The sequence below is a fragment of the Lipotes vexillifer genome, unplaced genomic scaffold, assembly GCF_000442215.2.
Source record: "Lipotes vexillifer unplaced genomic scaffold, Lipotes_vexillifer_v1.1 scaffold413, whole genome shotgun sequence".
NCBI classification, from domain to species: Eukaryota; Metazoa; Chordata; class Mammalia; order Artiodactyla; family Lipotidae; genus Lipotes; species Lipotes vexillifer.
This window is the reverse complement of record NW_006769725.1, coordinates 2,119,289-2,135,580: the sequence shown is the minus strand read 5'-3', so window position 1 is coordinate 2,135,580 and position 16,292 is coordinate 2,119,289. Positions and strand designations below refer to the sequence as shown.

General features: G+C 38.4%; 1 protein-coding gene across 4 annotated transcripts in view; it reads left to right on the top strand.

The window, feature by feature from the left end:
- SNAP91 (synaptosome associated protein 91) overlaps positions 1 to 16,292 on the top strand; it is a 162,944-nt gene that overhangs the window by 80,540 nt on the left and 66,112 nt on the right. For all 4 annotated transcript variants that reach the window (XM_007445890.1, XM_007445889.1, XM_007445888.1 and 1 more), the window contains 2 exons: positions 1,002 to 1,007; positions 4,508 to 4,535. In XM_007445890.1, the coding sequence (XP_007445952.1) occupies positions 1,002 to 1,007; positions 4,508 to 4,535 (34 nt within the window). The remainder of the gene's footprint in view (positions 1 to 1,001; positions 1,008 to 4,507; positions 4,536 to 16,292) is intronic.

Below are 16,292 nucleotides of genomic sequence, written 5' to 3'. Positions count from 1 at the left end.
TGCTTGCTTCTCTCTGAGCGTTCTCCCAGAATCTAGACTCGTGTCTTGAGTCACTCTTTTGCCTGTTGTTTAGCTAAGGGTGATTTCTGTCATCTTTTCCAAGTTAGTATAAAAATTATTACATGTCTTAAGTTTTCGATGGTAATCAACGGAGTAGGGCTCTCTCAGGCTGTGATGGCAGAGCTATTTGGAATGATGGATGACAGGACCTCTCAGGGGCTCTGTCAAGGTTGTACCATTGTCCAAGGTCTGTCCCCACTTCAGTGTGGCCATGGACGATCAGACTTCTGTGTGTAGATTGACGTCAACTGAAAAGACGTGTGAGTATATTAAGTCACAAAAGAGGGTGCCCGCTTCCAGTAATTGCTGCCTCCTCCCACCCCTCCTGTATTAGGGTGTCTGGGAAGCCAAATGAGTCGCCTAGGATTTAAGCCAAAGGAGGCAGGAAGCCTGAGAAACATCCATCTGGTGGCAGATGGATCCCTTTAGCTGAGGAAATGTGCATATGCCAGAGTTAGAGCCTCTCCCTTGGGCCATGTAGGATGCGCATGGGTGCAAGTCAGCTTCTCTGCCTTCTTCCCCCCCTCAGGTCCCTGCACCCCGCACAGGTCCACCCTCTTCCCTCCTGAAATTTGCCAGGGCTGCAATCCTGTGAGAAGCCGCCTCCTAGAGTGGATCTCATCAGCCCTAACTTCAGCTCTAAAGCCGCCCCCTTGTGGCTGCTGCCAAATATTTTTGGACTATTTGGCTATGGACACTTGGTTACATTCCTAGGAGTAGTAAAATAAGAACTTAATGATCTTCTGTTTTGAATTACCTTGTACTGAGCGTAATTTTCCTCTCTCCTTTAAAATCATTTTATGCTTGTCAGATTTCTTTTCTGAATTGGCTGAGACCACCTATGAACTTGTCTTTTGCTTATTCCCTATTTTTTAAATAAATGAACTATAGTAGTTAACTATTTTCTTCTTTGTATGTTTGTGCTTACCTGGGACCTTAAGTGAAGGGTGAGTACTATATTGAGTGATTTTTTTGCATTTGGTTATTCCTAAAAATGCAAAAAACACTCTTAAAATTCCACATTTGGTATTTAGAACATTGAAAACTGATTTCTGTCCATTTTACACATCTTTGTTTTTTCATTATACTTTTAAAACTTTCTCTTAAGGTGGCTCGCATAAATGGTTTTATTTTGGTCTTCTTTGATCAAGACTAACAGACTCTCTTAGTTGTATATTCAGACATCCCTCTTAGATTTTAGACATCAAAGACTTTTTCACTTGTTTAGTAAACGAAAGATTTCCCTATGGCACATGGCAGAAGTACCAAAAGACAATGCTATTAAGAAAATTAATTACTTAAACGGGTTTTCTTTGTCTTCTGGTAGCGGTATAAAACTATTCTAACCTCTAATTCAAGTAAGTGCATAAAATGAAGCATTTTCAAATGTCTGCTAAAAAATACGTAGGTCTTTTATATTTAGTGCCTTATATCCACCGATACTTGTTCTTGAAATTCTATGCAATACTGTGTGATATGCCTTTGTATATTGTCTGTTTCTGTAATTCCACAGAACAAAAGAGAGAAATTGATTTTATTTTATATGTGGGTTTACTAAGTGTTGAGGGTGCAAGAAACTCAAGTTTATTGTAATTAAAATTATTTGGAAGAGATAGGTTTTTCACATCTGTGTTTTGTTTGTCTTTCTGGCTAGCGTTTTTGACCAAAAACTGTGTAGGGATTAGTGTTGTGAACAAGAAATAAAATTTCTCCTTTTGATAGTTTACCATTAACACATGGGAAGCGTAAACCTTAGCATTTTCTGTGTTCATCATAGAAACCCATGGATTTGTTTGTAACATTTTACAGGATCTATGGGTCATTCATTCTCTTCTGAAATTACATTCGTGTTTTATTTTCCCCCAACATGGTTCACCATGTACTAAATTTCTCTAGCTGAAGTTATTGAAATGAGTATCGGGCTTTAAATAATGTCATTATATATAAAAGATTGTAGCATTTTCTTTTATAAAGGGTGAAGAGCCAGTGGTAGGGTAAAAAATCAGCTGAGGAACAGGTAAAAAGAAGCAATTTGTGTGTTGTGTAGGGGAGGAACAAATGTGCTGGGCTCCCCTGTGGTTTTGTCAGGACGGGCTGGAATGTGAAATGTCCACAGACAGACTTGGACTGGAGCCTGAAATCCACCATTAAAGAATGATGAAACTTTGGCGAGTTATTTACCTCTCTGAGCCTCAGAGCCCTCAGACTTGAATCAGTGTTGAGTGATGCTTTTTAAAGCTGTGGCCCCAATGGGAGCACCTCTGGTTCTACCTTTTTGATGAAATCATGGCAAAACCTGGATCTGGTCCATGGGAACAGAAGTCATACATCCTGACAGTTTAGTTTCATACAATATAATTTTTAAGATGTTTGGTTAATTTATTTTTAAGGTGTTTGGTTAGTTTATTTTGGTTAATATGTTTATCTGATATAAAACAATGAGATAGGTTCGCTTCCTTCAAAAAATTTGGCATCTAGTGGAGAAGACAGACGAATAAGATACAGTGCTTTAAGTGGGATGATAGTGGGAGACAGGAGATTTTTTTGCTGAATCCATGGGGTAGCTACAAGTGTCATTTAGTAATAGCACTCATGCAAGAGCTTGACAAAGTAATTCTTGTGCCAATTATGATATTTTGTACTTAGGTTTGAGCATGATATTCTTTAGTAGTAGGTAGAGAAATTCTGTCATTTTTACTATATCTTTATTTTGCTACAGAGTATAGAATATGTTAGAAACTTTTATGTATTAGTTTGGAAATACAGTTCAAAAAGTTCTCGTTCATCCTCAATTCTCTTTTCTGTATTAATATTGCTCACTATGTCAGTACCACTAAGAATTGGTTCATGAAAATCTCTTGAGAGAGAAACAAATTAATTTCAATTAACTCATTCTTAGAAACTGACCACATCAGATGGCTTCTATGTTTTCTTTGCAGAGTTAAGGCTATTATTTTCTTAGATTTTTGTTTAGACTTAACTCCCTTCCTTTTCCGCATATGTAAAGAGAAAAAAATGGTAGGAGTGGAGGAATTATTAACCAAAAACTCATTAGGGAATTTTCAACCTCAGTGCTAGATTTTTAGGTTCCTAAGTTTCTGAGATAAAGAGAATACTGTGATTCCATTTATTTCAGTAGACCCTTGGTGAGCAATATAGAGAAGCATATATCCTTTTCTTCATAGGATATGTTACTCTGAAGATAACAGCCCAAGTACACATAACCTAATCGAGTGTAACCCTTATGCTTCTATCTTCCTTATATCACAGAAATCTCTGTTAGCCCTTGCTTTCATGTTCATTTTAAGTGAAAACTAAATTTAGACAGGAAATGGCAGGCTTGTGTTTGCAAATGACGTTGAACATAAGAGGTATTAATCTGGCATATAATATTGTTAAATTTCTTTTGCTATATCCAATAAAATAAAAATTCATGATATTGTACAAAACTCCAGTTACTAAATCTCTGCTGATTTTATTTTACTCCTGCCACGTGTGATATTTTCTCTGTATATAAGTAAAAGGGCATCGCTACCATTCTCTGAGACCCTGACAATAGTCTTCTTATTGAAATGTCTTTTTTTCTTCATTTTGTTTCCTTACTAATTTATTTTCCACCAACTCAGGTTAGTAAAACCTAAGCTGTTTAGGCAGTCATCTCTGAAGCATTTTGCTAGAAATGATATATATAATCAGTGCTACCAGCAATCTAACTGAAAAAAAAAATGTATTTCTTCCTGATATTCCCTCATTCCCTTAGACACAAGCATTGAGGTTACTCTTCTTTTTCCAGCTCCCAAGTTCTCACAGGATAATGGGAATATTTCTCATAGATAGTTTTCATTACAGCCATGAAAAAAAACAGACAATCTCTAGGAGTACACACAGTGTGGAGTATGCACAGTGTGTCTCAGCTCAGTATGGAAGCTGAGACACACATCAGGCACAGGGCTTGTAGGGATCTTTTTTTTAACTCTAGTGTTCCTTTTATGTATCACAATTATGACTAAATGAATCACAATGTGCTTTAACCTTAATGGGTTTTCTAACTTATAAAAATAATAAACCAGACGATTTTTTTTTTAATTTTGTAAAGCATTATTTTTCCCAAGTCTTGGCAAATTTTTTAAAATTCCAATTTGAACAGTTTATTTTTGATGGGTGTAGGCAATAAAGATCAATTTGAATAATTAATTGAGTTGCTAGAGATACCAAGAAAAAGATTTTGAATTTAAGAATTTCTAATATTAGAAATTAAGTGGATGGGAGACATTGGAAGCAGATGTCGTAATTGAGTAAAAGATAAAATATATTTTAAAAATAGTTTATCCATTACTAAAAAAGTCTGTATATAAACAAGTTAATGCTTGACCAACCATCAAACTTAAGTGCTTCTACAAATGTATTCATGTATATCCAGTTTTAATTCTTTTTGATTGCCTTTTAGATCTGGTGCTCCCTCTCCATTAAGTAAGGTAAGTTTGTTTTTTTGTTTTGACCATTTTAACAACTTTTGATTGTACAGTTCAGTGGCATTAAGTACATTCACATTGTTGGGCAGCCATCGCTATCATCTGTTTGGAGAACATCTGTCATCTTCCCCAACTGAAACTCTGTACCCTTCAAACACTAACTCCCCATCCCCCTCTCCGACCACTCTCACTCCCAGCTCCTGTTAGGCACCATTCTACTTTCTGTCTCTATGAATTTGATTACTCTAGTTACCTCAAATAAGTGGAACTGTCCTTCAGTATCTGTCCTTTTGTGACTGGCGTATTTTACTTAGCATAGAATCTTCAGCGTTCATCCATGTTGTAGCATATGTCAGAAATTTCCTTTCTTTTTAAGTCTGAATACTACTCCATTCTATGTGTGTACCACATTTTGTTCATCCATCCATCCATCCATTAATGATCACTTGGGTCTCTTCCGCCTTTTGGCTATTGTAAATAATGCTCCTGTGAACATGGTGTACAAGTATCTGTTCAAGTCCCTGTTTGCAGTTCTTTTGGGTCTACACCCGGAAGTGGAATTGCTGAATCATATGGTAATTTTATTTTTAATTTCTTGAGGAAAGGTAAGTTTTTATGTATTCCCCTTTATATTAGTTTCTTAGTCATATAGCAATGTCTACTTAGCCCTCTATCTGGACTAAATTTTTCTTTAAGTAGACGAAATTTTCATACATTTATATTACAACTGAAAACAAATGTGTCAGTATTAACGTCTTACTAGTTATAAAGCACTTTCACGTACTCTGAATCACAGCCCTTTGAGATAAATAAGGCACATAACTTTGTGCCTGCTTTGATGGTAGAGAAACCAATTGTCATTGGGTATCCTCACAAGCATACCTTTTAGACAGTCTACCGTAATAGCTGTCACAACTCCGTCACCTCCTTCTCTCCTTTAGCATCCTGAAGGACAGGATTAGGGTTGTTAGTGACAAGAGTATTTGCTTCTATAGGTCATTAGTTCACATTTGCCATTGTATTTTTCACATTGCCATTTTCATTGCAAAAATGTGATAAATGTGCTCTTTCCTCTTTGCCAAATTTCTGTTACATAACTGCTGTTATTACAGACAAAAAAGTTGGCATTATGACTGCACAGGGTACCCCAGACACCCTTTACTCTGTCAATACCTGGCCAGCTGCCCAAGCGACCCTCAGGGAGCTCCAACAATCAAACAAACAAAGAAACAAACAACCTAAGCTCCCTGGTGATTCTGCTACAGAGCCAGGTTTAAAATCATTATGTCACATGGGAGAAGATGACGGTGTGGGAAGATGCAGAGTTAGCATCTCCCCGCAACTAGGGAGCCTGCTGGCCGCTGGTGGGGGACTCTGATGCCCAAGGAGATTGGAGGAACCCCAAAGTGAACCGGTAGGATGTAGGGGGACTGAGTGGGGAGGAGAAGTGGATGCCAGGCAAGACCAGTGCCCCTGAGGCCGGGGAGATCAGGAGAGGCAGGCGGGAGGGGCCCTCCAGGAGGAGCGGGAGAGGAGCAGAGGGCGATTTCCCTGCCCACTGGGGCCGTGGGAGCCTCTGACCTCCCAAGCTGGTCCCCTACGATCCAAAGCCCCCTCCAGGCAACGTGGGTTCTGGGAGCATAGGAGGGAGGCCAGGGAGATTAGGAAAAGCAGGCGGGAGGGGCCCTGTGGGAGGAGCAGGAGAGGAGCAGAGGGTGATTACCCCACCCACTCGGACATGGGGAGCCTGCTGAGGTCCCAGGCTGGTCCCCTCCCCACCAAGACCCACCCCTCCCTGCCAGCTGCATTGGTCCTCGGGGCATAGGAGGGAGGCCGGGGATCTCAGGAGAGGCAGGAGGGGGTGGGGTGGTGGCCCTCTGGGAGTAGCGGGAGAGGAGGGGAGGGTGTTTGCCCCACCCCCTTGAACCCAGGAAGCCTGCTGGGCTCCCAGGTAAGGTCCCCCGCCCTCTGAGACCAGGGGTGGGGGGCACGCCTGGGCGCCTTCTGTTCCTTGAGCCTAAGCCCCACCCCCTACTGTCCCCAGGGCCTTTTCCAGCCCTGTGGGTCCTGAGCATTGGCCCCACCCATTGTCCAAACCTCACCCTTGCTTACTCCTTGCCCTCCACAGCCAAGGCCTTTCCCCCCATTTTTTGTTTTGTTTTCCCTCCTCCTCTTTTTTACTATCGTGGTACGGATGTACCTTCCGGTTGATTCATCTATATTTTATTTTTATATTCTCTGTAACATATCTGTTAGTTTCCTAGTCTTATTTTATTTTTTACTTTGTTATTCGGGTTTTTTTGTTTTTTTGGTTTTTGGGGTTTTTTTGCCACCCCACATGGCTTGTGGAATATTGGTTCATGAGCCTGGGGTTGGGCCGAAGTTCCTGCGGTGGGAGCTCTGAGTCCGAACTACAGGACTAACAGAACCTCAGACCCCAGGGAATATTCATTGCAGTGAGTTCTCACGGAGTTCCTCACCTCAGCACCAAGAAGCAGCTCTACCCAGCAGCCTACAAACTCCAGTGTTGGAAGCCTCAGACCAAACAACCAGTAAGACAGTAACACAATCCCACTCATAAAAAAAAAAAGGCAAAAAGCTGTGTCACAGATGAAGGAGCAAGGTAAAAACCTACAAGACCAAATAAATGAAAAGGAAATAGGCAATCTACCTGAAAAAGAATTCAGAGTAATTATAGTAAAGATGATCCAGAATCTTGAAAATAGAATGGAGGCATGGATTGAGCAAATACAAGAAATGTTTTAACAAAGATCTAGAAGAACTAAAGAACAAACAGAGATGAACAACACAATAACTGAAATGAAAATTACACTAGAAGGAATCAATAACAGAATAACAGAGGCAGAAGAATGAATAAGTGAGCTGGAAGACAAAATGGTGGAAATAACTGCCAAGGAGCAGAATAAAGAAAAAAGATTGAAAAGGATTGAAGACCTCTCAGACAACGCTAAACACACCAACATTCGAATTATAAGGGTCCCAGAAGAAGAAGAGAAAAAGAAAGGGTCTGAGAAAATATTTGAAGAGATTATAGTTGAAAACTTCCCTAACATGGGAAAGGAAATAGTCACCCAAGTCCAGGAAGCACAGAGTGTCCCATACAGGATAAACCCTAGAAAAAACACACCAAGACACATATTAATCAAACTAACAAAAATTAAATTCAAAGAAAAAATATTAAAAGCAACAAGTGAAAAACAAAAATAAAATACAAAGGAATCCCCATAAGGTTATCAGCTGATTTTTCAACAGAAACTCTGCAGGCCAGAAGGGAGTGGCAGGATATACTTAAAGTGATGAAAGACAAAAACCTATAACCAAGATTACTCTACCCAGCAAGGATCTCCTTCACATTCAGTGAAGAAGTCAAAAGCTTTTCAGACAAGTAAAAGCTAAGAGAATTCAGCACCACCAAACCAGCTTTACAACAAATGCTAAAGAAACTTCTCTAAGCAGGAAACACAAGAGAAGGAAAAGACGCACAAAAACAAGCCCAAAACAACTAAGAAAATGGTAATAGGAATATACATATCAATAATGACTCTGAATGTAAATGGATTAAATGCCCCAACCAAAAGACACAGACTGGCTGAATGGATAGAGAAACAAGACCCATATATATGCTGTCAACGAGAGACCCACTTCAGACCTAGGGACACTTACAGACTGAAAGTGAAGGGATGGAAAAAGATATTCCATGCAATGGAAATCAAAAGAAAACTGGACTGACAATACTCATATCAGATAAAATAGACTTTAAAATAAAGACTGTTACAAGAGATAAGGACAGACACTACGTAATGATCAAAGGATCAATCCAAGAAGAAGATGTAACAATTATAAATGTTTATGCACCCAACAAAGGAACACCTCAGTACATAAGGCAAATGCTAACAACCATGAAAGGAGAAATCGACAGTAACACAATGATAGTAGGGGACTTTAACACCCCACTTATAACAATGGACAGATCATCCAAACAGAAAATAAATAAAGAAATACAGCTTTAAATGGCACAATAGACCAGATAGATCTAATTGATATTTATAGAACATTCCAACCAAAAGTGGCAGAATACACTTTCTTCTCAAGTGCACATGGAACATTCTCCAGGATAGATCACATCTTGGGTCACAAATCAAGCCTTGGAAAATTTAAGAAAATTGAAATCATATCAGGCATCTTTGCTGACCACAGTGCTATGAGATTGGAAATCAGTTACCGGAAAAAAACTATAAAAAACACGAATACATGGAGGCTAAATAGTGTACTACTAAATAACGAAGAGATCACTGAAGAAATCAAAGAAGAAATTAAAATATACATAGAAACAAATAACAACGAAAACACGAAGGCCCAAAACCTATGGGGCACAACAAAAGCAGTTCTAAGAGGGAAGTTTATAGCAATTCGATCTCAACTCCAGAAACAAGAAACATCTCAAATGAACAATCTAACCCTACACTTAAAACAACTAGAGAAAGAAGAACAAAGAAAACCCAAAGTCAGTAGAAGGAAAGAAATCATAAAGATCAGAGCAGAAATAAATGAAATAGAAACAAAGAAAACAGTAACAAAGGTCAATAAAACTAAAAACTGGTTCTTTGAGAAGATAAACAAAATTGGTAAACCCTTAGCCAGACTCATCAAGAAAAAAAGGGAGAGGATGCAAATCAATAAAATTGGAAATGAAAAAGGGAAAATCACAACTGACACTGGAGAAATACAAAGGATTATAAGAGACTACTGCAAACAACTATATGCCAATAAAATGGACAACCACAGAGAAATGGAAAAATTCTTGGAAAAATAAAATTTTCCAAGACTGAACCAGGCAGAATTCGAAAATGTAAACAGATCTATCACAAGTAATGAAATTGAAACGGTAATTTAAAATCTTCCAACAAACAAAAGTGCAGGACCAGGTGGCTCCACAGGTGAATTCTAGCAAACATTTAGAGAAGAGCTAACACTCATCCTTCTCAAACTCTTCCAAAAAATTGCAGAGGGAGAAATACTCCCAAATGGATTCTACGAAGCCACCATCATGCTGATAGCAAAACCAGAAGAGATCACAAAAAAAGAAAATTATAGACCAATGTCACTGATGCACACAGATGCAAAAATCCTGAACAAAATACTAGCAAGTGGAATCCAACAGCACATTAAAAGGATCATACACCATGATCAAGTGAGATTTATCCCAGGGATGCAAGCATTCTTCAATATATGTAAATCAATCAATGTGAAACACCACACTAACAAATTAAGGAATAAAAACCATATCATCGTATCAATAGATGCAGAAGAAGCTTTTGACAAAATTCAACACCGATTTATGATAAAAAAAAAAAAAAACTCTCCAGAAAATGGGCATAGAGGGAACCTACCTCAACATAATGAAGGCCATATATGACAAACCCACAGCAAGCATCATACTCAGTAGTGAAAAACTGAAAGCATTTCCACTAAGATTAGGAACAAGACAAGGATGTCCACTCTTGCCACTGTATTCAACATAATTTTGGAAGTCCTAGCCACAGCAATCAGAAGAAAAAGAAATAAAAGGAATCCAAATCAGAAAAGAAGAAGTAAAACTGTCACTGTTTGCCAGTGGCATGATACTATACATAGAAAATCCTAAAGATGCCACCAGAAAACTACTAGAACAAATAAGTGAATTTGGTAAGGTTGCAGAATACAAAGTTAATGCACAGAAATGTCTGGCATTCCTATACACCAAAAATGAAAAATCAGAAAGAGAAATTAAGGAAACACTCCCATTTACCGTTACAACAAAAAGAATAAAATATCTAGGAATAAACCTGCCTACAGACGTGAAAGACTTGTACTCAGAAAACTATAAAACACTGATGAAAGAAATCAAAGATGACATAAACAGATGGAGAAATATACTATGTCTGTGGATTGGAAGGATCAATATTGTGAAAATGACTGTACTACCAAAAGCAATCTACAGATTCAGTGCAGTCCCTAGCAAACAACCAATAGCATTCCTCACAGAATTAGAACAGAAAATTTTACAATTCATATGGAAACACAAAAGACCCGGAATAGCTAAAGTAATCTTGAGAAAGAAAGAGAGAGTTGGAGGAATCAGGCTCTCCAACTTCAAACTATACCACAGAGATACAGTAATCAAGACAGTATGGTACTGGCACAAAAACAGAAATATAGATCAATGGTACAGGATAGAATGCCCAGAGATAAATCCACGCACCTATGGTCAACTAATCTATGACAAAGGAGGCAAGGATATACAACGGAGAAAAGACAGTCTCTTCAATAAGTGCTGCTGGGAAACCTGGAGAGCCACATAAAAGAATGAAATTAGAACACTCCCTAACACCATACACAAAAATAAACTCCACATGGATTAAAGACTTAAATGTAAGGCCAGACACTATAAAACACCTAGAGGAAAACATAGGAAAAATGTTCTTTGAGATAAACCACAGCAAGATCTTTTTTGACCCACCTCCTAGAGGAACAGAAATAAAAACAAAAATAAACAAATGGGACTTAATTAAACTTAAAACCTTTTGCATAGCAAAGGAAACCATAAACAAGACAAAAAGACAACCCTTAGAATGGGAGAAAATATTTGTAAGTGAAACAACAGACAAAGGATTAATCTCCAAAATATACAAATAGTGCATGGAGCTCAATATCAAAAAAACAAACAATCCAGTTAAAAAAATGGGTGGAAGTACACCATGATCAAGTGGGGTTTATCCCAGAAATGCAAGGATTCTTCAATATATGCAAATCAATCAATGTGATAAACCATATTAACAAATTGAAGGAGAAAAACCATATGATCATCTCAATAGATGCAGAGAAAGCTTTCAACAAAATTCAACACCCATTTATGATAAAAACTCTCCAGAAAGTAGGCATAGAGAGAACTTACCTCAACATAATAAAGGCCATATATGACAAACCCACAGCCAACATCATCCTCAGTGGTGAAAAACTGAAACCATTTCCACTGAGATCAGGAACAAGACAGGGTTGCCCATTCTCACCACTATTATTCAATATAGTTTTGGAAGTTTTAGCCACAGCAGTCAGAGAAGAAAAAGAAATAAAAGGAATCAAATCGGAAAAGAAGAAGTAAAGCTGTCACTGTTTGCAGATGACATGATACTATACATAGAGAATCCTAAAGAAGCTACCAGAAAACTACTAGAGCTAATCAATGAATTTGGTAAAGTAGCAGGATACAAAATTAATGCACAGAAATCTCTTGCATTCCTATACACTAATGAAGAAAAATCTGAAAGTGAAGTTAAGAAAACACTCCCATTTACCATTGCAACAAAAAAAATAAAACACCTAGGAATAAACCTACATAAGGAGGCAGAAGACCTGTATGCAGAAAATTATAAGACACTGAAGAAAGAAATTAAAGATGATGCAAATAGATGGAGAGATATATATACCGTGTTCTTGAATTGGAAGAATCAACGTTGTGAAAATGACTATACTACCTAAAGCAATCTACAGATTCAAGGCAATCCCTATCAAACTACCACTGGCATTTTTCACAGAAGTAGAACAAAAATTTCACAATTTGTATGGAAACACAAAGGACCCCGAATAGCCAAAGCAATCTTGAGAACGAAAAACAGAGCTGGAGGAATCAGGTTCCCTGACTTCAGACTATACTACAAAGCTACAGTAATCAAGACAGTATGGTACTGGCACAAAAACAGAAATATAGATGAATGGAACAGGGTAGAAAGCCCAGAGATAAACCCACACATATATGGTCACCTTATCTTTGATAAAGGAGGCAAGAATATACAGTGGAGAAAAGACAGCCTCTTCAATAAGTGGTGCTGGGAAAACTGGACAGCTATATGTAAAAGAATGAAATTAGAACACTCCCTAACACCATACACAAAAATAAACTCAAAGTGGATTAAAGACCTAAATATAAGGCCAGACACTATCAAACTCTTAGAGGAAAACATAGGCAGAACACTGACATAAATCACAGCAAGATCCTTTTAGACCCACCTCCTAGAGAAATGGAAATATAAACAAATGGGACCTAATGAAACTTCAAAGCTTTTGCACAGCAAAGGAAACCATAAACAAGACCAAAAGACAACCCTCAGAATGAGAGAAAATATTTGCAAGTGAAGCAACTGACAAAGGATTAATCTCCAAAATTTACAAGCAGCTCATGCAGCTCAATATTAAAAAAACGAACGATCCAATCCAAAAATGGGCAGAAGACCTAAAGAGACATTTCTCCAAAGAAGATATACAGATTGCCAACAAACACATGAAAGAATGCTCAACATCATTAATCAGAGAAATGCAAATCAAAACTACAATGTGATATCATCTCACACCAGTCAGAATGGCCACCATCAAAAACACTACGAACAATAAATGCTGGAGAGGGTGTGGAGAAAAGGGAACCCTCTTGCACTGTTGGTAGGAATGTAAATTGATACAGCCGCTATGGAGAACAGTATGCAGGTTCCGTAAGAAACTAAACATATGACTACCATATGACCCAGCAGTCCCACTACTGGGCATATACCCTGAGAAAACCATAATTCAAAAAGAGTCATGTACCACAATGTTCACTGCAGCACTGTTTACAATGGCCAAGACATGGAAGCAACCTAAGTGTCCATCGACAGATGAATGGATAAAGAAGGCATGGCACATATATACAATGGAATATTACTCAGCCATAAAAAGAAATGAAATTGAGTTATTTGTCGTGAGGTGGATGGACCTAGAGTCTGTCATACAGAGTGAAGTAAGTCAGAAAGAGAAAAACAAATATCTTATGCTAACACATATATATGGGATCTAAGGAAAAAAAAAAAAAGTCATGAAGAACCTAGGGGCAGGACAGGAATAAAGATGCAGACCTACTAGAGAATGTACTTGAGTACACGGGGATGGGGAAAGGTAAGTTGGGACAAAGTGTGAGTGTCAAGGACATATATACAGTACCAAATATAAAATTGATAGCTAGTGGGAAGCAGCCGCATAGCACAGGCAGATCAGCTTGGTGCTTTGTGACCACCTAGAGGGGTGGGATTGGGAGGGTGGGAGGGAGGGAGACACAAGAGGGAAGAGATATGGAGATACATGTATATGTGTAACTGATTTACTTTGTTATAAAGAAGAAACTAACACACCATTGTAAAGCAATTATACTCCAATAAAGATGTTAAAAAAAAAATGGGTTGAAGACCTAAATAGACATTTCACCAAGGAAAACATACAGTTGGCCAAGAGACACATGAAAAGATGCTCAGCATCACGAATTATTAGAAAAATGCAAATCACAACTACAATGAGGTATCACCTCATGCTGGTCAGAATGGCCATTTTCAAAAAATCTAGAAACAATAAATGCTGGAAAGGGTGTAGTGAAAAGGGAACCCTCCTGCACTGTTGGTGGGAATGTCAGTTGATCCAACCATTATGGAAAACAGTGTGGAGGTTCCTTAAAAAACTGAAAATAGAACTGCCATATGATCCAGCAATCCCAGTACTGGGCATATACCCTGAGAAAACCATAATTCAAAAAGAAATATGTACCACAATGTTCATTGCAGCACTGTTTACAATAGCTAGGAAATGGAACCAACCTAATGTCCATCGAGAGATGAATGGGTAAAGAAGACATGGCACATATATACAACGGAATATTACTCAGACAGAAAAAGAAATGAAATTGAGTTATTTGTAGTGAGGTGGATGGACTTAGAGTCTGTCATACAGAGTGAAGTAAGTCAGAAAGAGAAAAATACGATACACTAATGCATATATATGGAATCTAAAAAAGTATATATGGTACTGATGAACCTAGTTGCAGGGCAGGAATAAAGAGGTAGACGTAGAGAATGGACTTGAGGATGTGGGGTGGGAGGGTGAAGCTGGGGCGGAGTGACAGTAGCATCAACATGTATACACTACCAAATATAAAACAGTTGGCTGGTGGGAAGCAGCAGCATAGCACAGGGGGATCGGCTCGGTGCTTTGCGGTGACCTAGGGGGTGGGATAGGGAGGATGGGAGGGAGGCTCAAGAGGGAGGGGACATGGGGACATGTGTATGCATATGGCCGATTTGCTTTGTTGTGCAACTGAAACTAACACGGTATTGCGAAGCAATTTTATTCCAATAAAGGTCTATTAAAAGAAAAAGGAATAAAATAATTATGTCTGTGGAAAAATTCCACCATACGAATACTGAGTAGAGTGTGGTAAAATTCTGGAATCCTTTGGGATGGTCTGTTTCTGCAGTTTGGCCAAATTGAATTTTGATCTTTTCTTGTAATAACAGGATTATTTTGGTTCTGTTTTCATACCTCCCGCATCTCTTCAGAACTTATTATTACAAGGCAGTTTTTAATGAGCCTTTGAAGACCTTCATTTCTGCATTTATATTGGTAGATTCATTGCTGTCATTACGTTCTCCCTGGTGTTTCATAAACATCACTTTCTAAGGTATTTACATGTATTGGTTTATTTTTATAAATTTATTTATTTTATTTTTGGCTGTGTTGGGTCTTCGTTGCTGCGCGTGGGCTTTCTCTAGCTGCGGCAAGCAGGGGCTACTCTTCGTAGAGGTGAGCAGGCTTCTCATTGCGGTGGCTTCTCTTGTTGCCGAGCACGGGCTCTAGGCACACGGGCTTCAGTAGTTGTGGCTCGTGGGCTCTAGAGCACAGGCTCAGTATTTGTGGTGAACCAGCCTAGTTGCTCCACGACATGTAGGGTCTTACTGGACCAGGGCTTGAACCCATGTCCCCTGCATTGACAGGTGGATTCTTAAGCACTGCGCCACCAGGGAAGCCCACATATATTCGTTTAAAAAAAAAGCCACTAATTTATTTCAGAGTTGTCAGTGTCCACAATGGATGACATGCAAATTAATGTTAGTCCTTTCTATCCCCTTGATAATCTTTCACATTCCATTTGGAAATTTTAAATTTTGGGTGAAGAGCAAAGCTTGAGTTCACCCTTTCTGAGCAACAGCATCCGTACTGCTCATGCGTTTGTCTTTCTTGAAGTGCTGAGCACTTGGCACTTGTGTATCTTTGGATTTTGACTTCTTGATTAGTTATATTCTTGGACAAACAGCTATTAAACAGATACTATCTAAGTCTGGAAACTCCTATACATTTCTTATCTCCTCGGTCCTTTTTCTTAAATTGTTCTTTTTCAAACTTCCTCTGAGTTTGGTCTACTTGAAATTAGATGTCCTGTGTCTGATGGCCCTTGCTTGACCTTGGTCTCTGTGCATTTTGCTTGCTATTAGGTCTTGTTTCCACTTACAGAACTAAGTATTGGTGGACTGGTTTGAGATTGCTATTAATCTTTCTCTTGTGAATACAAGCAAATTAAATATACCAAATAGAGTTAGGATAGTTACTAAACAAACATTATTTTTGATATATTAGCTGACTATTAAGTCCTCTTCTTAAACCAGCCCAGGACAATAAATGTTAGGTTTTATTTCACTTTTTTAGTTTTATCTGTTTCATATTAGTGATGGGCTATCCTCAAGCTGTCAGTGACTTGAATCTTGTTTGGGAATTGTTCTCTGCCATCTGTGAACTATTTTGTAAGTTACATTTCTAGATTTTAAAGGCATCTGAGAAGACTTTACATGAAATCTGTTTAGGATGCAGAAAAGAAAATAATGGCCTTGGTTTCACAGCAGTCATTACAATTAA